We start from the raw sequence: 25,944 nt of genomic DNA on the forward strand, positions 1-25,944 counted from the left end.
ACTGTGGCCATACAGCATTAGCCATGATGGCTGGTAGCCTTTGGTGGTCCTCTCCTCCTTGGATTTGTCAAATCCTCTTTTAAAGCCATCCAAGCTGGTGGCCATCACCGCCTCTTGGTGAAGCAAGTTCCAAAGTTTGACGGTGCTGTACTTTCTCAAAGAAAGAAGAAGTACTTTCTGAAATGGTTCAGGACCCCTGTCCTCACCCATGTGGGAACAGAATTCTAAACAAGATCCAGCACTGGAAGCCTTTACTCCTTGCTGGAGAAGACAATTATTGTGAAACTCCTTTGCGCATGACATCTCTGCCCCCTTTTCATATAATCCAAGCCTTATGTTTCTGGATGAGAACAGTTACGTGGAAAGCCAACACATCCCCTCGACAGCAAATGAATCATGTTCCTTCCAGACTCACTAGGTGGCAGTCTTCACAGGGCTAAGAAAGCGCCTTACAACATAAAGGGAATCCGTAACCAACCAGGAGGCAGACAAAAGTCTTTGCTGAACAATCTTTATATTATAGTGGATAGCTCCAATTTCCAATATAAATCCCAACACTTGGAACATTGCGCAGATACTCTGCTTCATCAGCAACTTTCAAGTTTCTACAGTCTTCCAAATGAACACTTTTCACCACAATCCCTCATTCCTCCAAGAAAACATTCAACACTGTTTCTTCCAGTACACTAGTATCTACAAAACATGCCTAGTTTGGAGGAGGAAAATTTATGGGGAATTACTTGGGAGACTCTAATGGCAATGCATACATTGGACTTTTTTGTTTTAAAATTAATACAGTTTTTATTACGCTTGTGTAAGCATTAAAAGAAAAAATAGATAAAAAACAAATGAGAGTTGATATACTCTCTCCCCCCCCCCAAAAGCAGAAGCTTCCATTCTGCCCGTTGTGAAACATGATATCTCTTTGGATAAGGCTGGTAACATTTGCTCTTGTGTTCTTAAGAATAATAGAATTGTAGAGTTGGAAGTGACCATGAGGCTCATCTAGTCCAATCCCCTGCAATTCAGAATCTCAGCTAAAGCATCCAGGGCAGATGGCAATCCAACCTCTGCTTAAAAACCTACAATGAAGGTGAGTCCACCACCTTCTAAGGGACTCTATCCCACTGTCAAACAGCTCTTCCATCAGAACGTTCTCCCTGACTTACAAACTAAACTAAACCGTGTGTATGCACAGGGACATGAATAGCCGTGTGTATGCCAAGAATGGAAATACGTAGTGGAGGCCGAGGGGGAGTGACGAGAGGGGAGGGAAAACACAGCCCCTGGAGATGTTCCCTCAAGCTCCACCTACTAGTGTGGATTCCTGGCAGTGGAATAGCATTGTGTATTATGTTTGAAAATGGGGGGAATATGTGAAAGCTAACTTGCCAAACACAAACACAGAAAATTCAGGTCTGAATTGTGCATTTGCAGTATAAAGACTCGCATCTGGAAGTACTCCATATCTCGGTGAAATAACCTTGCAGATGGCAGCATACACCCAGTCTCGTACTTGTTGCTCATGCATAGTGCTTATCAGAGAATAAAAGGTTTTGGAGTTCTATGAGACAACTCTCAAACTCCCCCCTGCCCTGCAAATCTTATATATCTTTGCTCATGGTGTGTGGGTATGTATGCGAGAGAGAGTTTAATTTTAAAAAGGGGGGGGGGGAGAGAGAGAAGCACCAGAAAAATCAAGAGGCCTTTAAGGAAAATAATTTACAGCTGCTGACAACTCTGTGAGATTAGCTTATCCTCAACAAGTGAGAAATTTCCCAAACATTATCAGAATGAAAGAAGCTGTGAAATAGCAGCCTTGTGTTTTCTGTAACATTAGCTAAACAGAGGCTGGCATGTTCACATTCTGTTGGGTGCTCCTTCTTTCCTAATTAATCAATCATGTTTCAACAGTTTGGACAGAAATTCTGGCTTTGCTTCTCTACTATAGGAAGCATGAGCTTGTGGCAGACACTAGAAGGCAGGGAGCCCCTAAGAAAGGCTGCTCCTCCCAAGGTGTGCTTTCTACTTGGCAATGTTAAAGCTTTAACAGCCAGTCCAGCTGGATTCTATATATAGCAGGGATGGGGAACTTGTGGGCCTTCAGATGTTGTTGGACTGCAACTCCTATCAGCCCCAGCCAGCATGGCCAACGGTCAGAAATGATGGAGGCTCATAGCAGCACCATCTGGAGGGTACCACACTGACTACCCCTGATTTATCTGAACATAAACGCAAATACGTTTATTGCTTTGAAGCTCAGCACCTGCCTCTTTCTTCAGCAGGCAAAGATATAGGCATTGATACAGATGCATGCACACACTTTAGTTATACTCATCAGCATGTGGCTACATTTTGAGAATATACATGTCTGCTCACTAGAACAGAGAGTTAATTTGAATACTTGGTCATACTATTTAAGTTTGCTCTGAAACTGTTTATCTGCTTCATTGCAGTAGCAACAGAACATCTTGATCCACAGTAATTAATTCCTGCAATGAATATTTGGGGTGGGTTTTTTTGGCTTCAGAAACTCTCTTCTTCAACTAAAACCATGGTTCCTTGTCAGTGAATAATTGCTCTCATATGTTATTATGGAAACAAGGCTCTTCTTCAAAGGCCGCATGAGTGTTCCACAGAAGCATGAAAGATCACCAGAGTTGAGCATTACCTTGTGCTCTGTTGATGACATACCAGCATTTCAGTTTATCCTTTCTCTCTTTTTCTTCTTCATTAATGTCATCTCTTTGGCCCTGCCTTCCCTAAGCCTCTCCTGCTTGGCCTTCGCATATTTATGTACCGGAGAACATTTTGGGGAAAGAATGCAGGGGATGTGCAGCGTGCTCGGAACAAATCCAGAGAAACTGAAAATGGGAAAGGTTCAGTCAAGTCATCTGTCTACAAGAGGCAGGTTGTTCTGGATGATGCAGAAAGGAACTTCATTGAGAACACATGTCTTGTCAAAATACATGTGATGGGGTGGGAAGGACTGAATGCAGGCACTCCACGAAAGGGCAAGTCATGGCAGGCAAACTGCAGGGATCATCTAAGGAACAAAGGATACCGGGAAAGAGAAAACATGAGGTATGCACATGTATTAGGGTGGGATATTCCACTAGTGCCGTTGTGTTTGAGGAGCTTCCAAATGAATTACAGGTGGGCCAGTAGTACATCTGAAGAGAGGAATCTGATGCAAGCAAACTGGTATCTGACTGTTTAGTCTTTCCATTAACCTGGACTGCCTGTTTTGTCACTTTGGACATAAATAAGATAATGATATTTGAAAGTTAAGGCTGTCTTCACAAGTGAGGTTTAAATATTCAGCAACTTTGATTTCTGCTGCTCCAGAGGGTGCCACTCAAGCCAATGGAATGAAATTACAAAAGAAAGGATTTAGCCCAGCTATTGCTAACCTGGTGCCTTCCAGATGTTTTGGACTACAGCTCCCATAAGCCTCCACCAGCACAGCATCTGGAGGCTACCAGGCTGGCAAACGTTGATTTGGATTAAACATTAGGAGGAACTTCCTGATAGTACAAGCTGTTCAATGGTTGAACATTCTGCCTCAGAAATTGGTGGGTTGTCCTTCATTAGAGCAATAGGTGGATCATCACCAGATGGATTTCTCACATCAGAAGGTTCAACGGAGAGAAAGTCCAGTAGCATTCACTGGCAGATCTCTGGCTGATTTGCAGTAGATTGCTAAGAGTTTCTGATAACAAATAGTAAGGGGGGAAAGTTTCCCATCTAAATTAGGCTGCTGAAATGACGTCTCCACCCTGTTTTTAAAGCACATGACTTCCCTCAAAGAACCCTGGGAACTGTAGCTTACCCTCAGAGAGCTACAATTCCCAGCACTCTTAACAAACTACAGTTCCCAGGATTTGTTTGTGCTTTAAATGCACAGTGTGGATGTGATGGACATTTGATTGCAAGGACTCTGGACTCTGTTCAGCTACAATACTGAAAACAAGTTCTGAGGCTCAGAATGAGCTCAGATACACCCTGTCCTTTAATGCTAACTGTAAGTTAGGATTTCACTTACAGCTAAGTTTGGTAGACTCTGGGGTTCTAGATCTGATGAGCCTAAAGTTTGTGCACTCCTGAACCACCATGACCTTTGAAGTGCTGTGCTGTGGATTTATAATCTGTGAGCTCTTATGTTGATGCATAATTGTTGCACAGGCAGGAGAATGCCTATACGCCTCTTTGGGAGTGAAAACAAACAAGATGGACACTATTTTTGCTGAATACAAAGAAACTAGAGGAAGCACAGGGTGGTTTTTGTTTATTAGCACATGGAAACGAAATGTAGCATTTTTAACGGAGTCAGTGTTGCCACCATAATCTTTTCCTTCTTTTTCTAAAACCATAAAAGTCAGCACATTTTAGGAGCACGAGCAGGGAGGCCATAGAATATAATTATTTGTTATATTATTTTATGTAAATATTTGTAGAGTGTAATGTTGCGTGAAATTTGACTGAAACAGAGTAAGCTAATATCTGTTCGCCTGCATTTCTTGGTTAAAAAGTAGACCTATGCCAACACTCAAAATGTAATATGCAAACTGGGTCAACCATATTTGGAGGATGGTGGCATACTGTGAAGTCCTGATTTCAACCTGCCGCTGCCTTTTGGTTACAGTGGTGCCTCGGGTTACAGATGCTTCAGGTTACAGACTTCGTTAACCCAGAAATAGTACCTCGGGTTAAGAACTTTGCTTCAGGATGAGAACAGAAATTGTGGAGCAGCAGTGGCAGGTGGCCCCATTAGCTAAGGTTAATGGGGTTAGCTAAGGCTAACATGTTAAGAACAGTTTTAGCTTAAGAACGGACCTCCAGAACGAATTAAGTTCTTAACCCGCGGTACCACTGTGCAGTGAATATGGTAGGAGTGTCTTTCAGTTCAAACCAAGTTTTTTTGAGTGTGAATAGACTGCTTCTCATTTGTTGTGTATGGTAGTCATTGTTTGAAAACTAGTTTTAACTTGCTTATATGAATATGTCTGTTTGTGGCCAAAACCACAAATATATTAACCAACAGAAACTGGGCTTTTGGAATATCAGAAAACAGAAAACATCCTGTTAGCCACTCAAATTGGGCAGTTAAACTGTCCAAGGAAGAGAACAAATGCCCATTTTGCTCCTGACTTATATTCATGGACTTTGCTCAGCATCCCCTGACTTCCTGCTAACTGTTTCTCTTTATCAGTACCAAACCCGTTTAACAGCAGTGATAATAGACACATGGGATTCATTAAATGAGTAATACACTTTGCTTATGTGCCATTTCAGCCCTTTGGGAGGTCTATTTTTCATTCCTGGGAAGGACTTCCTTTATTGGATAGGATTTCTCCATATCTAAAGAACACCACAACATTTTTTGAATTTATCGGAACACACAAATATTGCCACTCGAACAATTTCCATTTTCAAGTTCCTTCAACTCAAGAGGTGGCTGAAATGCATTGAAATGAACAAACATGACCACCCAGCAAGACAGTGACAGTCTTCACCCAGTAACTCTTAGGTAACTTATAGGGTACAGTCATAGATAAGGACAATGACCCTCTAGATATAGATAAGGGCAAGCTTATTGGCTGCATGATGGAAGCCCATCTCTTTAATCAATTGTTGTTGTTGTTTAGTCGTTTAGTCGTGTCCGACTCTTCGTGACCCCATGGACCAGAGCACGCCAGGCACTCCTGTCTTCCACTGCCTCCTGCAGTTTGGTCAGACTCATGTTTGTAGCTTCGAGAACACGGTCCAACCATCTCGTCCTCTGTCGTCCCCTTCTCCTTGTGCCCTCCATCTTTCCCAACATCAGGGTGTTTAATCAATACACGACAGCAAATGATTTGTTGTTTGCACCTATGCCACAGCTCAGGGCCGCAATAACTCAATGGCTGCCCCTGTTCTCCACACACCCACCACACCACACTATTGGTAAGGAGAAGTCAACCAGATATAGCTTCCTATGAGCATCTGGTTGAGCACTGACCAGATGACTGATCTGGCTCTTCTTAGTTCTTTTGCTAGAATGTCAGATAAGGCACTGCATAATATACAGTTGATTGATGTTCCTCTGTTTTCTCAAATCGCAGCACTTCAGTATGAAATGCAACTTACAGCTGTCCTATGAGGGGGGAAATGAACATGGAAACACACTCTCCTAATGGCAAGAGGAAGCATAGTTCCTCTGAAGTGAACTGCATTGATTTCAGTGAGGCCTATTTTCACATAAATTTGTTTAGGATTCTGCCTACTAAAAGACTGCAAATAGTTAAAAACCATGTAGTTATGTCACATGCTAATTTCTGCTGTTCCCAAGAAACCTGTAGCAAAATAAATGTACAAAGCCAAAGCAGAAGGCATGGTTTTTCCAACATACCAGGTCCCTGAAAGTGAGACGTTGGTTCTTATTCTGCTATAGAAACTGCTGGCCCTCTTGTCAGCAACTCATAGGTTCATTGGCAGACAATTTTGAGAAGGCTGTGAAGTCCAAGTACACAAAGCTTCTTGCCAGTTGGCTATTTTTCCAGCATCACCCTTCCCTATATCTCTCCTGCCTTTCTCTTCCTTCCTGCTGTTGCTTGCAATATGAAGGTGTGTTGAAGAACTATAGAATGTGAGGACATGATTTACCAGCAAGTTGTTAGCAACAACCATGTGTATCCCCTGTTTCACACAGGCTTTGCATGAAATCTTTGGAGTAACTTGAGGAAGGATCTTGTATCTGGAGTTCGAGAAAGAGTTGTATAATGTCTGGACCTCAGTGTCTCTCGGTTGTTGATTCATACTGAAGGCATGACAGCTGGAGAAAAGGTTGTTCCGTTGCATTTTAGATGTCAGAACAGATCGGTTTGAGCTTGTGGGTAGATTTATTCCTGCTAGATGTAGTTACGTCAAGCAATAATGCACAAATTATCGATAGCATTGTTTGTTTCTATCCTGCTTTTTCTCCCAAACAAACCCAGGGTATTACATGAATACAATTAAAACAAAATAAAATACTTTAATCATTTAAAAATGTTAAGAACATCTAAAAATATGTAGTGCTTGTATGTTCTGCAGAACATTATTGCCCCAAGCAATCTCAGATATCTCCAAGACATGTAATACATTGACTACAGTCTCCTCTCAGGGAGCTTGCATGTTCACACATTCATGGTAAGCCATGATTTGGCTTCATGTGACATCTGAATCAGGTCACAGCCAAAGAATCTTCCTCTAGATGAAGAATTTCTCCTCACCGTTGAAAGAAACTGGCGCTGTGTGCATCACTTCAGATGTTTAAACCTTTCTATTTTTGCAGGTTTTCTCAGAAGGAGTTATCCAAAGGCAGTATTTGTGTTGGCAGTTTTTGAGCACTGCATTTTATCTATTTTATTTTCTTCTACATTTATGATGTTGTTCAAAGCTTAGTGGTTAAAAAATATTTCTAATAAATAATATTCCGGGGTGTGGGGAATAGGCTCTGGAGATGCATGCCTGTATTTCTTTTGCTTCTTTTCTTTAAGCCCCAGGCTGAAACAAAAATGTTGATCGTTATCTATTTTATAATTTTATGATATCCACTTGCTTTTAATGCCAATTTTACTGGTACCTTCTTACAAATATTTTATACTGTTTTATGTAAACTGCTTAGAGGCTGCTTTTTTATTTATTAAGTGGTATATCAATCATGCTAAATGAAAGAAAGAAATGGCCAGTGTTTTCAAATGCACTCTTCATGGGGAATATATACACTTATACAGGGTGAATCTTTTAAAAGAGGCCCTGTGGAACGTGTGTACTCTGTATCCACGGAGCCTCTTTTAAAGGACTCTCCCTGTACATACATTGTGCGCCCCCCCCCTCCACATTACATAGGTAGCCCAACTGGTGGGAAAGAGAATTCTTTCTTCTTTCCACTGTAATACATAAGTATACTAGAGTAATAGGGAGTAACCAGGAGTGGAATACCACAGGTGATATAATTCAGCAATGATGGTCAATGACTGGCTTTCTGTGAATGCTGTTTTCCATCCCACTGCTTACAGTTGACATGTAAATGATTGTGGAAGGAGTGACCACACTGCTTCGTTCCACCACTAATAGCTGTTGTACCACTTGAACCTACTACTCACATCTTCAATGGTAGTTATTAGCTAATAACTACACTGCTGGAATTCCTGCAGTGCTGTAATTACCTCAAAACCAGTAGATGTGGCTGACATTACTTTCTCTTTTTCTTAACGCTCATATATTCCTAAGAGACTCAGCAAGGACTTTCTCCTTTAGAAGGTGTTTAGTACTTTAAAAGATTGATGAGCTGCAGAAGATCAGATTTTCTTTCTCCGCAAAAGGCCATTGTAGCCTATGGACAAGACTGGATGGAGGAATAGGCCCTGATGAAGTCAGGAACAGGGATGTAGCGGAGGGAAGATGGAGGCAGGGGAGCACAGCTCCAGGGCTTTTATCAGAGCAGAAACAAAGACATCATCTGCTGGAGCGCTAGAGGAACCGACTGACCCTCCTTGCTCTGGAAGTAATAATGAGGATTTTAGGTTTGTTTGTCACAGATTGGCATAAAAAGGTGACACAAGGCTGGACTTAACATTAGGTAGAAGGTGGCAGCCACTTTTGGCAGCAGACACCGGCAGGTACAGAGCAATGATGAGGTGCTGGAGGTAGGGCTGTGCATGCCATATAGCCTGCTCTGGAGCCCTGAGCAAGCTTGCTGTTCTCAAAAGCAGTGGAGAATCATAGAATCCTAGAATTGTAGAGCTGAAAGGGACCACAAGGGTCATCTAGTCCAACCCCCTGCAATGCAGGAATCTTTTGTCCTATGTAGGGCTCAAACCCACGACTCTGAGATTAAGAGTCTCGTGCTTTACGGACGTCACTGGCAATCAAGTAAGAAGATTCTGTTCCCATCTGACCAACCTATGTTTGTGGAATGTGGAGAGACATCTAGTCCTTTGCATCAGTCTCCAAAATGCTCAATTAAACAATTTGAAAACACCACGAAAACATTTTAAAATAGTTATAAAGACAGGAAAAGAAAAGAGCTGAAGAATAGGGCACAAAACCAATACAAAATGAAGACCAAAGGTTGAGTCTTGCGGATTCTTTGTTAAAATGTATTTCACAAGTTGAATCTGTGCAGCCGTAAGCAAGCAGCACTGTTAGTCAATCTCCCTCACAATAAACTATGCATAAGACTGAAACCATGCTGATGGCAATAACCTGGGTATTATGCCATATACGGCTGTTCTTTGGTGTTCATGTGTGTAATAATGGATCAGCATGAATGTATGCATCATTTACTCCTTGGAAGCATGGCTATGGGCGCTTTCATGGTGAGCTTATTGGAAAGAACCTAGTTCTGCAAATGCACCCAAATGCAATGCTGTGTCATCGTGGCTCGTTGCTCATCCAGCCATCTCCAGTGGTAATTTCTAAAGACCACTTCATAGATTGCACTTTCTGAAGATTAATCTTCATGTCACAAAAGGGCCATGCAACTACCCACCCATGTACAAGGCCCTTCGAATACTACAGGCTTTTCCTTTCATGTCCATGACAGGAAAAGGGATGTGTTACCAGCCCGCAAGTCAGAATAAAAGCACTGAATACATGAGACCAGCTGCCAACAATATCAACTTGTACTTTTATTTGTGGTGGAAAAAGACATGGGACACAGAACTCTTTATTCCTGGGTTGTAAAAATACAGGCTCTGATCCAGCTCCAGTTCACTGGAACAAAGTCTTGCTGAACACTATAGAATTTAAGTTAGCTATAACTAATGTTTTCCATTGGTTTCAATGGAGTTTAGTAAAGACTAGCTTTAGGTGGCTCATGGAAATATTCACATCCTTGACACAATTAGAATTTCTAGGATCAAAACAAGGTCTAACTCCGATTCATGATTTTGAAATCAATCATTACCTGTGTGGTGTATTAGTTAAGAGCGGTAGACTCGTAATCTGGGGAACCAGGTTCACATCTCCGCTCCTCCACATGCAGCTGCTGGGTGACCTTGGGCCAGTCACACTTCTCTGAAGTCTCTCAGCCCCACTCACCTCACAGAGTGTTTGTTGTGGGGGAGGAAGGGAAAGGAGAATGTTAGACGCTTTGAGACTCCTTAAAGGGAGTGAAAGGCCGGATATCAAATCCAAACTACTCCTCCTCCTCCCCTTCTTCTTCTTCTTCTTCTTCTTCTTCTTCTTCTTCTTCTTCTTCTTCTTCTTCCTCCTCCTCCTCCTCCTCCTCCTCCTCCTCCTGGTTGAGTCTTACAATATGGTCAGAGGTAGGGAACTTTTTCTTTCTGAGAGTAACCTTCCTTTCTGGGCAATATTCTGAGAGGGCCACATGCCAGTAGTAGGTGGGGCCTGAGGCAAAAATGAGTGGAGCAGCTTATGTCAATGTTACCTCTGTACAGTAGGCCAGTTTCTACTCACTTTTACACACCCCTCTCTTGTGGGAATGGTGCATCCAAAATCTATTTTTAAAAAAGGTCAAACGACCCGGGGCAGCTTCCGCACATACAGTTACCATATCTCTCTCCTGCATCCAGAAAAGCAAGAGTCATTATTGTATAAGAGTTCTAGTCAGGCAGAAACATCCACGGAGTAACAGCGAAGCAGGACCAATGAAGTATGTGGCCCAGGCAGATGGCTGTTTAGTGGAGTCACTCAGATTGAGTCTGTGTAGCTCAGAGACTGCTTACATTTCCTCTCTGTCCCCCCTCCACTCCCACCACCCAAAATCCTTCACTCTACAGGCAAGGAGTGGATCGTTTAGCTTGCGCTAAAGCCCTGAACTATAGTCCTTTTAAAACAGCTGTCCTAAGCAAAATCGGAGTTTCCTAGGTTACCTGGGTCAAATTTATTAAAACTGTATTTACTTTCTGCTCTCCAGCCTGGAGTAACCAGCTTCCGATGTATTTGTTTTGCTAGGTACTGTGATTCCAAGAGCCAGGAAAACATCAACGAACACTGTGGAAAAGGGAGATCCAAAGGGTTTCAAACAAGTTCACTTAACCAGGTATATATATATATATATATATATATATGCAGGTTTTGGTGTTTTCGGGTATCTTCCCGTGTAAGAGTTGGGGTGTCTAGGCGACGTTTCGACGAGGTCTCACTCGTCATCTTCAGTGAGACCTCGTCGAAACGTCGCCTAGACACCCCAACTCTTACACGGGAAGATACCCGAAAACACCAAAACCTGCATTCCTGTACCCGTGAAAATCTACGAAAGCAAATATATATATATATATATATATATATATATATATATATATATATATATATATATACACACACACACACACACACACAAAATGTCATCTGAACAGAAAGGAGTACAGTGGTACCTCGGGTTACATACGCTTCAGGTTACAGACTCCGCTAATCCAGAAATAGTGCTTCAGGTTAAGAACTTTGCTTCAGGATGAGAACAGAAATCGTGCTCTGGCAGCACAGCGGCAGTGGGAGGCTCCATCAGCTAAAGTGGTGCTTCAGGTTAAGAACAGCTTCAGGTTAAGAATGGACCTCCGGAATGAATTAAGTACTTAACCCGAGGTACCACTGTATAGCAAGTGAGCAAAGGAGTTTGCAAATTAGGACAGTTCCAGCCTGTCCTGCCAAACATTTGCTACAAGAATTGTGTTGCAATATAGCCCCCCCCCACTTTGTTTTGCCTCAAAGCATTCTTAGAGTAACAGAAAATCCTTTGTAGAATCTATCACCAGCTGTCTAGCTACCACTGAATAAAACTGCACAAGTTCTCATTGGCACATACAGACTTCATTTTTCAACTAAGATTTTTTTTAAAAAAAAACAACAACACCAAACCAAATAGCTGTGTTGGTTCTGTATTTTATTTTTTAGAACATGGAATTTATTGAAAAACTGAAGTACAGTCTCTGGGGACCTGCTACCAGTTATATGTTTACTTCCACTAGATATATTTGTAAATTATGAAGATATTAAAAATATGTCGTAAGTTTCAAGTGTTCTATTCTGCAAAGGAAAATAAATCTTATTTCATTTGGCACTCCTAGCTGAACTCACAATAGTATGATAATAAATCCTCAGAATCCTAGGATGACGGGGGGAATAGTTGCTGCTACACAAAAAAAGAGCAAAGTGAATGTATCATCTTTAGATTTAGATCTCAGTGAGACTCCTTCTGCTGAAGCAAAACTATATAGCCCAAACACATACCCATCTTTTGTGGATGATACATTTTCTGCACTCCTCTTATACCCTTTTTTACCTTCCACCTAATTCCAAGTAAGTGCCTATCAATGCTTATCAAGATGTGTTGCAAAATTGTCTGTGAAATAACTTCTGCAAGGCAGCAGTTGGAGTTGGTTAGAGGCTCATTAGAACTTTGAATGATTTTGCACGCGTCAACAAGTATATCTAGGTTCCAACTCTTAGATGACTTGTTTTCACTTAGTCAGATTCTTGGTTGCCTCTGCACTTCTAGTAACTAGCCATAACCAAAAGATAAGATGCCAGACAACAAACATTATTCTTACATCTTCCCAAACAAGAAGGAAACAGCATCAAATCATGGAAGTTTGTTGTCATGAACTGGCAGGACAATGGGGACAAGGAAGAGGATACTGGCGAGGGGTGTAGTTGGGACTGGGACACACTAAGGCAAGCTGGGGTTGGGGAAGCATAGGTTGGTGTAGGAAGTTCTCATGGGATAATGAAGGATTGTAAGGGGGTTGGGGTCAGTGTACAGGAACCAGAGCCAGAGGGACCCATAACTCCATGAACACGGTGAGCTCTGAGGAGTAGGGAGCAGTGGGCAGGGCGCTCCAAGAGGCTAAGGCAAGCAAGGGCCCACAGCCCAGCTCCCTAGCTGGCCAGGTGGAGCTCGCTAGCTCTGGGAGGAGGTCTCTGATTCCTCATCTAGAGTAGGTTCAGAACAGGTGAGGGCCTAATGCCTCCTCAAGCCCAGTTGCTGCAATCAGCATGCAAAGTACAAAAGGGAAGCAGAGCTGTGGTGCTTTGTCTGCTCAACTGCTCCAGGATATCTTTGGGACTATGCTTTGGTTTGAACATGTGGATTGACTCTGGACTGGGGACTTGACATACTGACTTGCTGCCAGGTAGGCCAGGGGACATTTGTCCTAATTTGCCTCCTATTCCCTTGGTATTTCTATGCTAATTTTTATGCTATTTTTTCAGACTGCAAAGATTCCTAGTGACATAGAACTTTTGACAAACACTTCACTCAATGAGATTTGTCAGTGTTTCGACAATACTTACAACATACAAGATTAATGAAAGATTAAGGGAGAGAAACTTTCAAAGTTGATAAATATCATTAGTGGACCCCACCTTTTGTGAAATACTCACCCCAAAGAGGCTTGCCTGGAATCTACTGTATATTTAGTGCTAGGCACCTGGGTCTTTTAATGTGTTCTTAACATTTCTAATTTTAACCTGTTTAATCAGATGTTGATGAGTTTTAGCTTGCATTTGGGGGTTGAGTTTGTGTGTTGATGCTGAGACTTGTCTGCATCTAAACATTTGTCCTTTTCTCTCATTCTACCATGGAATAATCGATAGCAGGATTATGCTATCAATTATGCTCATCTCTAATTGACAACCTGGAGTTTCCTTTGAAATATCCAGCCACTGAGCTATTACTTTTAGATGTGTAACTTTATAATACACTGTTATATAAGAATGTGGTTATCTTCAAATATAGTATATTTTAACTTCTATTAATTCTGCTTGCTTTCATCAGATTTTATTAAGTCATATATTTTCAGATTTTAGTGGGTTTATTTTATAGCCAGGCAATATTGGTACATATTTTAAAGGATTAGTTAATGAAAGCATTGCATCATCAGTGTTTAAATGAATTTTGTAAGGGGTAGATTTAGAATTTAGCCCAGTTACATCTTCTGTTGATCTAATTAAGGTCATAATGGTTCAATGCATATAACAAAAAACAGTGCTGCTAGGAGAAATCCTGTCTTGTTCCTCTATTTACTTGAAAATAATTTGAGTACTGGCTGTTTATACATAATACAACACAGAGATCATTATAGAGAGTTTTAACATAATCCTGAAACTGTTTACCAGTATCTAATTTCTATAACAGGGAATATGAATACATTCATTCTATATGATCAAATGCTTTTTCAGAAGGATGGGGGTGGAGACGCTCCTTCAGGTATACAGGACCGAGGCCGTTTAGGGCTTTAAAGGTGAGCACCAATACTTTGAACTGTGCTCGGAAATGTACTGGGAGCCAATGTAGGTCTTTCAGGACTGGTGTTATTTGAACAACAGAGCAACTACTATGTAGCATATGCTACATATGTAAAACTAAGGTTCTAACTACTTCCTACAGTGCTATGGAGGAAACCACACTCAGGCTGGGCTGTGGAGTTTCTATTATAGACCTGACATGCTTCTTAAAGAGACAGGCCACACCCACGACACAGCACTGCTAAACACCTCAGAATTTTGTGCTCCTTGCTTCTTTTAGGAACACCAACTGCACTCATTTTTAAGTATTTTCCTTGCCTTTTTTCATTTATAATCTCTTACCCTTTCTGGAAAACAGCATGCTGGCTTCTAAAAATAACCATTGCAATTCTCTATAAACACAATGGTCTACCCACAGCTGTATTCATGGTTGACGACAAGTTCACTCCTCAAATACGTCATTACTTTTTGTTTAGCTTCTTGGTGGGCTGGACTTCAGCCCACTAATATGCAGGAGATTTTCCAGTTATGATTGCATCCAGTCTGCAATCAAGTGGACTGGTGAACAGTAAATTAAATGGGAACCAAAACAATTTGATTTTTTTAAAAAAATTAAGTCCAGGCTCTCTCCATTTTTTCAAAAGGAAATGTTCCAGATGGTCATTGATGTATGGGGTTAGTTGCTTAGTTTGTTAACTCCGGTTTGAGAATTACTGCTAACATTATCATATGGCAAAAGCAGTGGTGTGTAATTTCCTGATTGTTGCAGTACATCCCAGTACGTTTCCGAGCACAATTCAAAGTGTTGGTGTTGACCTTTAAAGCCCTAAACAGCCTCGGCCCAGTATACCTGAAGGAGCATCTCCACACCCATGGTTCAGCCCGGACACTGAGGTCCAGCGCCGAGGGCCTTCTGGCGGTTCCCTCATTGTGAAAATCAAAGCTACAGGGAACCAGGCAGAGGGCCTTCTTGGTGGCGGCGCCCTCCCTGTGGAATGCCCTCCCACCAGATGTCAAAGAGAACAACAACTACCAGACTTTTATAAGACATCTGAAGGCAGCCCTGTTCAGGGAAGTTTTTAATGTCTAACATTTTAATGTATTTTTAATCTTTGTTGGAAGCCGCCCAGAGTGGCTGGGGAAACCCAGCCAGATGGGTGGGGTAGAAATAATAAATTATTATTATAGTTTTATTATTGCAGATTTACACATACTAACTTGGGTCACATCCACATCCATACATTCAAAGCACAAGGCTTCCCTTCTGGGAACTATAGTTTGGTATGTGTGGTGAGTATTTTAAAGAGAGTAAACTGTAGTTCCCCGGATTTAAAGCCAATTTTTTCATTTTTTGTTTAACTGTGCTTTAAAGGTATGGTGTGGATGTGACTGTAGTCTGCAGAGTGCCATGGGGGTGTGCATTCCATTTCTTCTACATGGACTCAGCCAGGGCTTAAATGATGTCCATTCGGCTTCAAGAATGCTGATTGGGCATCACTGTAATTGAGATAACTAAAGCACAAATCTGAGTAGCACTGGCACCTACAATAAATTGTGCAGGGGAAAAGTAATAAAGGTGTATGAGCAGCCATTGCTTTCCTTGTAAGATATATAGTTATATATTTGTAGTGCAAATTATTTTGAAGGACCAAAGAGTCAGTCCCTTAGGGAAGGAATAAGTGGTACACAATGCTTATTAGTTCAGAACCTAAAATATCTATTTGAAAGGAAACAACAACTTTTTTTTGGCCAGTGTCTGTTTCATATGAGTACAGGATCTAATTCTAGACACCAAAGTGTCAAATATCCAGTCAAGTGAACGGAGATCCACAGCCACTCCAACTTTCTAGTACATTTGTTCATAAAGCTGTATTCTATAAACACACACACACACACATATATATCCCATACCCTATACAGTGGTTTGTTGTTTAGTCGTTTAGTCATGTCTGACTCTTTGTGACCCCATGGACCAGAGCACGCCAGGCACTCCTGTCTTCCACTGCCTCCCGCAGTTTGGTCAAACTCATGCTGGTAGCTTCGAGAACACTGTCCAACCATCTCGTCCTCTGCTGTCCCCTTCTTGTGCCCTCCATCTTTCCCAACATCAGGGTCTTTTCCAGGGAATCATTTCTTCAGAATTGATAGGTTTGATCTTCTTGCAGTCCATGAAGATCAAACCTATCCATTCTTAAGGAAATCAGCCCTGAGTGCTCACTGGAAGGACAGATCGTGAAGCTGAGGCTCCAATACTTTGGCCACCTCATGAGAAGAGAAGACTCCCTGGAAAAGACCCTGATGCTGGGAAAGATGGAGGGCACAAGGAGAAGGGGACGACAGAGGACGAGATGGTTGGACAGTGTACAACTGTCCACAGTGGTACCTCGGGTTAAGTACTTAATTTGTTCTGGAGGTCCGTTCTTAACCTGAAACTGTTCTTAACCTGAAGCACCACTTTAGCTAATGGGGCCTCCTGCTGCTGCTGCGCCACTGGAGCACGATTTCTGTTCTCATCCTGAAGCAAAGTTCTTAACCCGAGGTATTATTTCTGGGTTAGCAGAGTCTGTAACCTGAAGCGTATGTAACCCAAAGTGCCACTGTACTGAGGGGATGGGAATGTGTCAGGGGTTGTACCTTGGGCCCTGAGAGTGTCTGAATGAAAGAGACCACACAAACCAAGAGTTCCATAACACTAAAAAAAATGTAGCTTTGGTTTCGTTTGCTCACCAGTGGCTCAAACATGTGTCAGAAACAGTGGCGTAGCGTGGGGGGGTGTAGGGGGGGCCGGCCGCACCGGGCGCAACATCTGGGGGTTAGGGTTAGGGGGCGCAAATCCACGGGTTAGGGGGCGCAAATCCACGGGTTAGGGGGCGCAAATCCATGGGTTAGGGGGCACAAATTACTTGCCTTGCCCCGGGTGCTGACAACCCACGCTACGCCACTGGTCAGAAAGGACCGTTTGGTACAGCACAGGGTATAATTTTGCCTCTGGCATTTTCACTACACCACAAAAAAGTTTTGTTTTTTTATGCTGAGCCAGGAAAAGACAAACCAAACCAAAGGAATACCATGTAGCTGAAGATGTATTTTCCTGTCTATATAAGGATTGCACGGTAATTGAGGAATCAAGACAATCTCTAAAAATGAACCTTTAGGAGCATGGCTTATCAATTTACCTTACAATCAAAGTATCATAGAATATAAATGGCAAAGCAATGTTATGTGCTGTGATTATGCTTAGCATCAAAGAAAATGTTAGCTAAAGGTTGATGCTAAGTGGACTTATATACACATGACATTAGTGTGCCAATGTACTTTTTATGTAGCCTCTGCAAAAAAGAATGAAAATGTGTTGATAACTGATCGGCGGTTGTCTAAAGACTCAATCAAGTCTTTCTGAGCCCAGTTAATCAAAACCCTTTAATACAAAACGTGTGGCCCACCTGATGGCATGCTGTACTACAACACCCATTATCCTTGATCATTGGCCATGCTGGCTGGAGCTGATGAGAACTATAACCAAACCACATCTGGAGGGTCACAGCACAGGTTCTCTACCTCTGCTTTAACAGGAGATGCAGGAGAACAGGTTGCAAATACAAACACCCACTGAAGTTTAGAAGCAAAGGTATTTTTTTAAAGAAGTAATAAAGCTCCTTTACATTTGCCAATGCAATGTGTCCCTCCTCTTCTCCCCTAAAATGACTTTTCCAACATTTAGTCACCACAATACCACATGGCTATTTATAGCCCTTTCCATCTCAGAACTGCTGATTTCATCAGTGACAAATACACCACTAAGTTTTCCCGGCCTTGATTTCTTTGCTTTCTACTTTCTCCAATAATAAAAGCTGTCTGTTATTCTGAGTCTGTATGTGCAGAGATGCCCTGCTTTTTTCTGGGAAAGGAAATGCTTCCTAGGAAAATGAGGGTTATCAGCTCGGGACATATTCATTTTATTCTATATAGAAGGGTTCTATCCCACCCTCGGGTCAAATGATCCTCAGGGAAGCTTGCAACAGATAGCAATTAAGACAGGTATATAAACATGTGCATAATAATAATAATAATAATAATAATAATAATAATAATAATATGTATACCCAACTCACCCAGCTGGATTGCCCCAGCCACTCTGGGCGACTTGTTCAAGTGTTTTGCAGAACACAGGTACAAGTTGTCTCTACACATGTACAAGTGTTTGTGTGCAAGAGTGTGCACAAGTTGATGTGAACAGCTCAGCTATTGCATACGCAGCTGCACATTTCTTGAACACAATGCACGAACACCCCTTGTTAGATCACAGAGGCCATTTTTTCTTCCATTCTGCAGTCTTGGAGCAACTGCAAGATGAGAGCGGAGTATTCGTTATCGTAGAGGAACAAGCTCCTTGCAGCTGCTCCTTCTCAGGTTGATGGATGAGGCTAGACTGCTCTTCCTTTTGCCATGGCCTGGCAATCAGATTGCACAGCTGCCCAGTAGCTTTTGTTCCCTTGACCAATGGTAGCGGCCAGAGTGCGCTTCCCTCCAGCTCTGCAGTCCCAGGTCAACATAGCAAACCTGCATGTGCCAAACACCAGGCACGCGGTGAGCCATGGGATCTTTGCCCATTGTCTGCAAAACTGATTCCGATTTGATGGGGTCATATCTGAGCCAAGGAAGACCTGGCACAATGTCAGCAAAACAGCATCATGGCCTTAAGTACATATAAATAGGAGATCAAAAGGAAAATCCCTATTGATAAACCCTTCCTGGCAGGAATATGACTCGGGCACCCAAGAATAGAGGAAGCAACCTCTTAAAGGCATGTGTAGGTTGCAGTACTTGGGAATGCAAAGAGCACTCAAACTAGGGACTCAGCTCTACAGCTGCAAACAAAATGTTTTAAGCATGTTTTGAGTGCAATCTACAATGTGACACTAGATGGCGATGGTGAGCCTTATGGAAAATTCAGTGTATTTTTTAAAACTCTCTTTTAAAAAAGCAGTTTCAGAACGGTTTTTATATGTGTGTTGATTCCACCCGAGTCATCCATGCCACAAACTCACTAGAAGAATCTTGAGGAATATTCCCTGAGCAGAAATCAAGCTTGCTTTAGGAACTGAGTTTCATGATACCCAGAGCAAATTTTGTGCATATTTGGAATAATCCAGAATGTGTGTGTTGTTTTAAGATGGACTGTTTTCATTATTCACCAGGTTTGTTGCTACAATATGGCCACACTTGATAATTATTCAGAACAGGGTGATGCTGCAGGTAAAGGTAAAGGGACCCCTGACAATTAGGTCCAGTCATGGACGACTCTGGACTCATGCCATTACATTATAAGTACAGTGGTACCTTGGTTTGAGAACAGCTTAGTTTATGAACAACTTGGATTAAGAACGCTGCAAACCCGGAAGTATGTGCTTTGGTTTGTGAACTTTGCCTTGGAAGCAGAACATGTTCCGCTTCCGGTTGAATGTGTTCCGTTTGTAAATTCAGTCCCCTGCTGCTATGGGAAAGCACAACTTGGTTTAAGAATGCTTTGGTTTAAGAACGGACTTCTGGAACGGATCAAGTTCGTAACCCAAGGTACCACTGTATCGGATAAGGGCGTAATCTCTCTTGGGAGATATTTTAAAATGATTGATCTAAGAGAGGAGCTAGGAAACATACAAATCACATTAGTACAGCAATGAAAAATCGTGAAAGAGGACAGATCCAACCCTCCAACATTCCTCTGGTGAAAATAGGGACAGTTCTTACTCCCACAAGTGTTCACATGCCAGGCCCCCACCAAAGTTGGGCTGAACCCAGTGCATGTGTAGCAAACTACAGTTCCCAGGATTCTTTGAGCCGAAGCCATGACTGTTAAAGTTGTATAATAGGGCTTTAAATGTGTGGTGTGAATGTGGCCTAAGATTCAGTTGCTAATATGACAGGGAGAGCAGGCTCCAGCTTCTCCTTTGCCTCAAGCAGCCAAATATCTGGAGCCAGCCCTACTCTTACAGCAATGCTGTGCTGTAGCAAAGGCCGGGAGGCAGTGATTTGTCCAGGGTCGTACAATAAGCTTTCTGGCTGGAGTATTTAGTCTTTGGAAGCTCATGAAGAGCTATTTATGTCTAGGTATCTCACAAATGTATGTTCTTACCCAAAGAATCCAACAGCAGCCATTTAAACTCATTTGTGTGTGTGTTTCACTTTAAAAAAAGCATTTTCTGTGGATTACTTTTTGAGCCCTCACATGCCTTCTGACTGATTTGATGGGAGCCTAAGAAAGCTGTATGACTCATGTCAGAACTTTTGAAAACCTAAGAGAATATTCATGCAATTTCTTTCTCTCCTTTTTTTACGAGTTTACTATAAAAGGTGTGAGAACTCACTTGACTGGCAAGGTGTCAGATGTTGGCGGAGCCCATCTATGTATTTTAATAAAACCTCCATGCACTTGAAAGGGCTTGAAAGCTTGACAAACTGTAGTATGGGCTAGTGCAGTTCTGCAGAAAAGACGTTGTGTAACATTATAGGAGTCAATTTTGTGTTTCCTGAAGGGACTGCCAATGCAAAAGGGGGAGATGGTCTAGGCTCGTGTTTTAAAAGATATGCTTACAATGTTTTTCTGCGCCAATACACCAAGAGAGTGATGAGTGAATGAAAAATTAATCACTTTGTGTGTAATAAACTGGGTGACACTTCCACTAACACTTGGCCACCTTCTCCTTTTCCATTGAGTCATCACTGGCTAGAAAACTCGACTGAAACTCGAGAATTATACAGCACACCAGGAAACTAGAAGAAGATGAGCGGTTTTAAGGACCCTTGTTCTGCTAAATCTAGTCCGTGGGGGCAAGAGAACCATATGACCACCTGTGCCATTTTCTTGCATTTCTAGTCTTTAATTAAGATCTCGATCTCTCACACAAAGTGTACAGTGTTGAGATATTCCACTACGTGTTGGAGTATGCCAGCTTCACTACAACAAAATCTGCACCCACACCTCGGTGTGTACAAAAGAAACCATCTCAGGTGCTTTGTTTATTTACACACGACATAATAGCATGCCTCCATAGGAATCTTCAGAGACCAGTGTAAAACAAAGATGTGATCCATTCGTGTTCGCATTAGTGTCTTAAAATTGCTTCTCAGGACCACCTAACCTTATCTGAATTATTATTCATACAGTGGTACCTTGGGTTAAGTACTTAATTTGTTCTGGAGGTCTGTTCTTAACCTGAAGCACCACTTTAGCTAATGGGGCCTCCTGCTGCTGCCGCGCCGCCGGAGCACGATTTCTGTTCTCATCCTGAAGCAAAGTTCTTAACCCGAGGTACTATTTCTGGGTTAGCGGAGTCTGTAACCTGAAGCGTCTGTAACCCGAGGTACCACTGTACTATGACGACTACTACTAGATTTATATGCTCCTTAATGCCAAAATAGGCTTCTAATTACAAGTGCACAAGCATTGAAGTATAAACATCCATAAATAAAATATGCAATGAAACAATCCCATTAAAACAATACGAGAGATCGGCTAACACAATACACTTCCAGTGAGGACACTGGCTTCTGGGGGCTGAGGTACTGGGGGTGGGCTGAACTTTTTTGAGGGGGCCAGGGCTCCTCCATGTTCAAAGCCCCCCCTCCCCCAATGTCAGGATGTTGCAGGATGTCATTAGTGTAATGGCAGGACATTGTGTCCAGCCCCTCTGACTTCAAGAGTCCCTTTTTACCAGGGACAGTCAATGTTCCCTGATGCTTCACTGCTCCAATCTCTCTCTCTCTGTCTCTCTCTCAATCTCTCTCTCTCTCAATCTCTCTCTCTCTCTCTCAATCTCTCTCTCTCTCTCTCTCTCTCTCTCTCTCTCTCTCTCTCTGTGTGTGTGTGTGTGTGTGTGTGTGTGTGTGTGTGTGTGTGTGTGTGTGTGAGAGAGAGAGAGAGAGAGAGAGAGAGAGAGAGAGAGAGAGAGAGAGAGAGATCTTTTTCCTGCTTTGTTTGGGGAGATAGATGGCTTGTTACATTTTTTGTTAATCTGTGTTTCCAGCATTTTCATTCTTCAGTGTTTACCTGCTTTCCAGGGTCTCTAGAAGTTAAACTAGGGATGGAGGATAGAATTTATTCAGTATACATTTCAAGATGAATCTAATTTTCACTTTCCAAAACAATAAATGAACCAAAACACAGCTTTGAAATTTGTATGTATCCAACTTTTGCAGTGCAGTTCATCAGCCAAGCAATCTGTAAAAAAAAATAAAAATCATACAGTAGGGTATAATGTGCATATAAATGCACGTGTTAGTGAAAATAACATAAAAATGCGTTATGTTAGAGGAACTAGTTTTGCAAAAATGAATGTATTGGGGGGGGGGAGTGCATACAAAAAGGTGTCTTATTAAGATAAATTCACACAAAAATGCTGGTGAATTTTTATAAGGACTTTTAAAATAGCTGCAGATTGATGGGGAACTGAAATTAAGATTGGAAAAATGAGAAACAAAAACTGACATGTTCACCCATCCCTGTCTAGCACAAATGTAGGCAAAATGCATGTTATGTAGTGTTCAGCCTACCATTTCACATACAATGTCTGCTTACTAAGATAAAAATGGCCGCTTATAGCTTTCCTGGGTGGGCAGTAGTTGCATCCCCTCACGTTTGGCCAGCAACCTGAGCGCGTGAGTTTAGCCAGCTCTTGGGAATTTTCGTGGCAGGACTGCCCACCAAAGTTAAATGGGCCAATTGGAAACATACAGCCAGATCTGGATTAGAACAAAGATCCATCTAGTGCTGTCTTGTGTTTCCACGGTGGTCACCAAGGTCAGGGAGGTGACTTGTAAGCATTTAAATAAGCCAACAATGTGTACTAACGAAGTGTACTAATTGATCTGTAGTATCGTGCGTTTCAAGCATTCGTATTATTTATTTAATAATTTATTATTTATACCTCGCCCATCTGGCTGGGCTTCCCCAGCCACTCTGGGCGGCTTCCAACAAAATATTAAAATACAGTAATGCATCAGACATTAAAAGCTTCCCTAAACAGGGCTGCCTTCAGATGTCTTCTGAAGGTTTATATATAAATAAGGTTTATATGTCCCTTAATTTTAAAAGCAACCATTAAGCAGTTTCCATAAAGCATAAAATATATATTTGAAAATGATAAAATCAACTGACTTAAAAAGTAGGTAATAAAATATTTCTAATTCCATCTGTGAGATGCTGGAAGATACCCACCAATATGGACCCAGGCCCCCTTCCCTGCACACAGACACTAACGTGCATACATATATCAAGTTTGCAGCCAAAACCCTTTCCTCTCAAACAGGAGTGAAATCTTAGGTCTGGTCATAAGTGTAGAGCAGTTTCAGGGTGTGGGGAGGTAGGCTTGTTGGCAGTATATAAAGCCAAATATAGCTCAAGTTTTGAAAAGTGTTCAGTGGGTAAAAGAATAAAGGCAACTGATCTGGTGTTGTTTTTTTTAATGTGGTCATGGTAGGAATTACCTCATGAGTAAGTTTCTTTAACTCTGGGGACTGTCTTTTGTATAATTGCTCTAAAAGCTGGGTTTGTCTGTGCTGCAAGTGAAATCAAAGTGCAGATGAGTCTATCACATCCCAAAGTACCATGGATAAGATTAGGCACAGTGACACTCCAGTGTATACAAATGAGAAGAGAAATTAGGGGTATGGGTTCAGTTTGCCAAAGATGAATTGATTCAAGCTGTTTGAGATATCCATATCATCTTACGTAGACTGTGCTCCTGAAAAACAGATATGCAAAACTGACTCACTGGAGAGCTTCAAATTGGCACTTCAGGCGGAAGTCCCATACAAAATAAAAATAAAACTCATCTCATGAAAGGGCTGGCCATGGAATTACTGCCCTTTGAGTAAGGGTGTAATATATTCATTGTGTAATAAATAAGGAATAAACACATGAATTTATGACTGAAAGGGAAAGGGGCTCAGTCTTCTGTTATTATTAATTTTTTTAATCATTTCAGTGACGTTGAGCAAAATCTTCTTCCATTGCAAATGGTGTAGAAATAGGATGCCTCTTATTGGCAAGGAAAGGTTGGCCAGTCTTCGGCAATCCTCTTTTGAAAGTCACATAAATCATTTTAGGCCCATAAAAAGCTGTATTCCATGCCCAAAAGACATTCCTGTGGAAAGAATCACAGCATTTTATGCCATCAGGAAGGAGGATGACTCTGTTATTGTCCTGACTACATGGATTCTTTTGGATTAAGGGAGTTTTCCTGGTGCAGCCCTTTGAGTTGAATATATGGAATAATAAGTCAGGCTTCAGAGGTGGGAATGGATGAACACAATGGTTTAGAGTGAGATGATCAAAATATGAGTAATATAATCATATTAGATTAAAGAAGAGACACCGCATCATATACCCAGTGAGTCACCATTTCAGAACAGAAGGCTCTCTGTATAAATCATTATATTTATGCAAGGAACTTTGCAGTAGCACCATAAGCACAGCTGGGATTACCATTTTCACTGGGCGATCCTTTTGTGACAGGGTGAGCCACTTCAAAGAATCCAGTGTTTAAGAACACCCCTAGTTTAAGCCTCAATTCCAAACAAATTTGCAGGAAGCAATTGTGTTACCAACAGATATCCGCACCTCAGATTTATTACCTATTCACGATTACTCATTCTTGGTGATTTAGACAAAAGTACCGCACTGAATTAATGAATTCTGAGTCAAATGCAACCGCCAGACCAAGATGCAGCATCTATGTGCGTGCAATTACCTGTCTGAAACAGGATCTGTTTTCATTTCATGTAATGTTTGGCTTGCTATTTAAGTAGGCTGCCCTGTTTTATGTTATCTAAGAAGATAATTTAAATTCCGTGCAGTTCAGTTCTGTCCTGATGGGAACACTTATTGTATCCTTGGAAGTTGCAATTATTTTCAGAACTAAATTGGAAACTTGAATGCATATCCCCTCCCCACCAACCCCCATATATCAGCCCCGGGTTCCATGACTCTCCAGCATCACACCAACAACAAAATCAGCTGGTAAAACATTGTCTGGATGGTTCCACTTCAGTCTGCAGAATGATGTGTTGTCTGAATGCTCCCACTGAGGATGCAATCAAGTGCATTTACCTGAGAAGAAGCCCCTTTGAATATAATAGAGATTGATGCTGAGCACTTTATTTATTTAAAAGTTAAAATTCTGCCCTGCACTTTCAGTGCTCCTGTACCACTCAGAGCAGCTAAACTGGTTAGGACTGCACTGTTACAAATGCTTAACTTTTCCTGGATCGAGCTGCATTAAGTCTGCTTGAGGGTAAAAGTGTGTCAACGGTGAGTAACAACAACAGTAAGCCTCCGTATGCCCATTGCTAGGAATTGGAAGTGGTGAGTGTGTCACTGAATTCATGTCCTGCTTGCAGGCTTCCTATGGGCATCTGGCTGGCACTTTGGGAGAACAGGATTGCTGGACTAAGGGCCTTTAGCTGGATCCAGCAGGGCTTTTCTTAAACTTAATGAAAAGCTGAGCAGCAACTGCCTCTCATCCATCCCATGCCTTTGTTTTGCAGAATCCCATCTTCTCCTGTTTCAGCAACAGAGAAGTACAGGAGCGAACAAACATAAGTTCAGCATAGTTACCACACCTGCAAATCTGATGAAGCTCCCACCATTTCCAGCTATTATTTGGAGAAAAATTGATGTAGACAAATCCTTCTCCCCTCCTGCAAATCATC

At 41.8% G+C, this 25,944-nt stretch overlaps 1 protein-coding gene across 2 annotated transcripts in view; it reads left to right on the forward strand.

Moving 5' to 3' along the window:
- The window catches only part of LOC308583094 (uncharacterized protein), a 235,781-nt gene extending 209,837 nt beyond the window's left edge, over window positions 1-25,944 (forward strand). For both annotated transcript variants that reach the window (XR_014006050.1, XM_081186767.1), the window contains 2 exons: window positions 10,945-11,032; window positions 25,780-25,944. Coding sequence is in view for 1 of the 2 variants with exons in the window: in XM_081186767.1 (XP_081042893.1) it covers window positions 10,945-11,032; window positions 25,780-25,845 (154 nt within the window). In the remaining variant the exon portion in view is untranslated. The remainder of the gene's footprint in view (window positions 1-10,944; window positions 11,033-25,779) is intronic.

The sequence above is a fragment of the Podarcis bocagei genome (assembly GCF_964188305.1).
Source record: "Podarcis bocagei genome assembly, chromosome: 3".
Classification (NCBI taxonomy): Eukaryota; Metazoa; Chordata; class Lepidosauria; order Squamata; family Lacertidae; genus Podarcis; species Podarcis bocagei.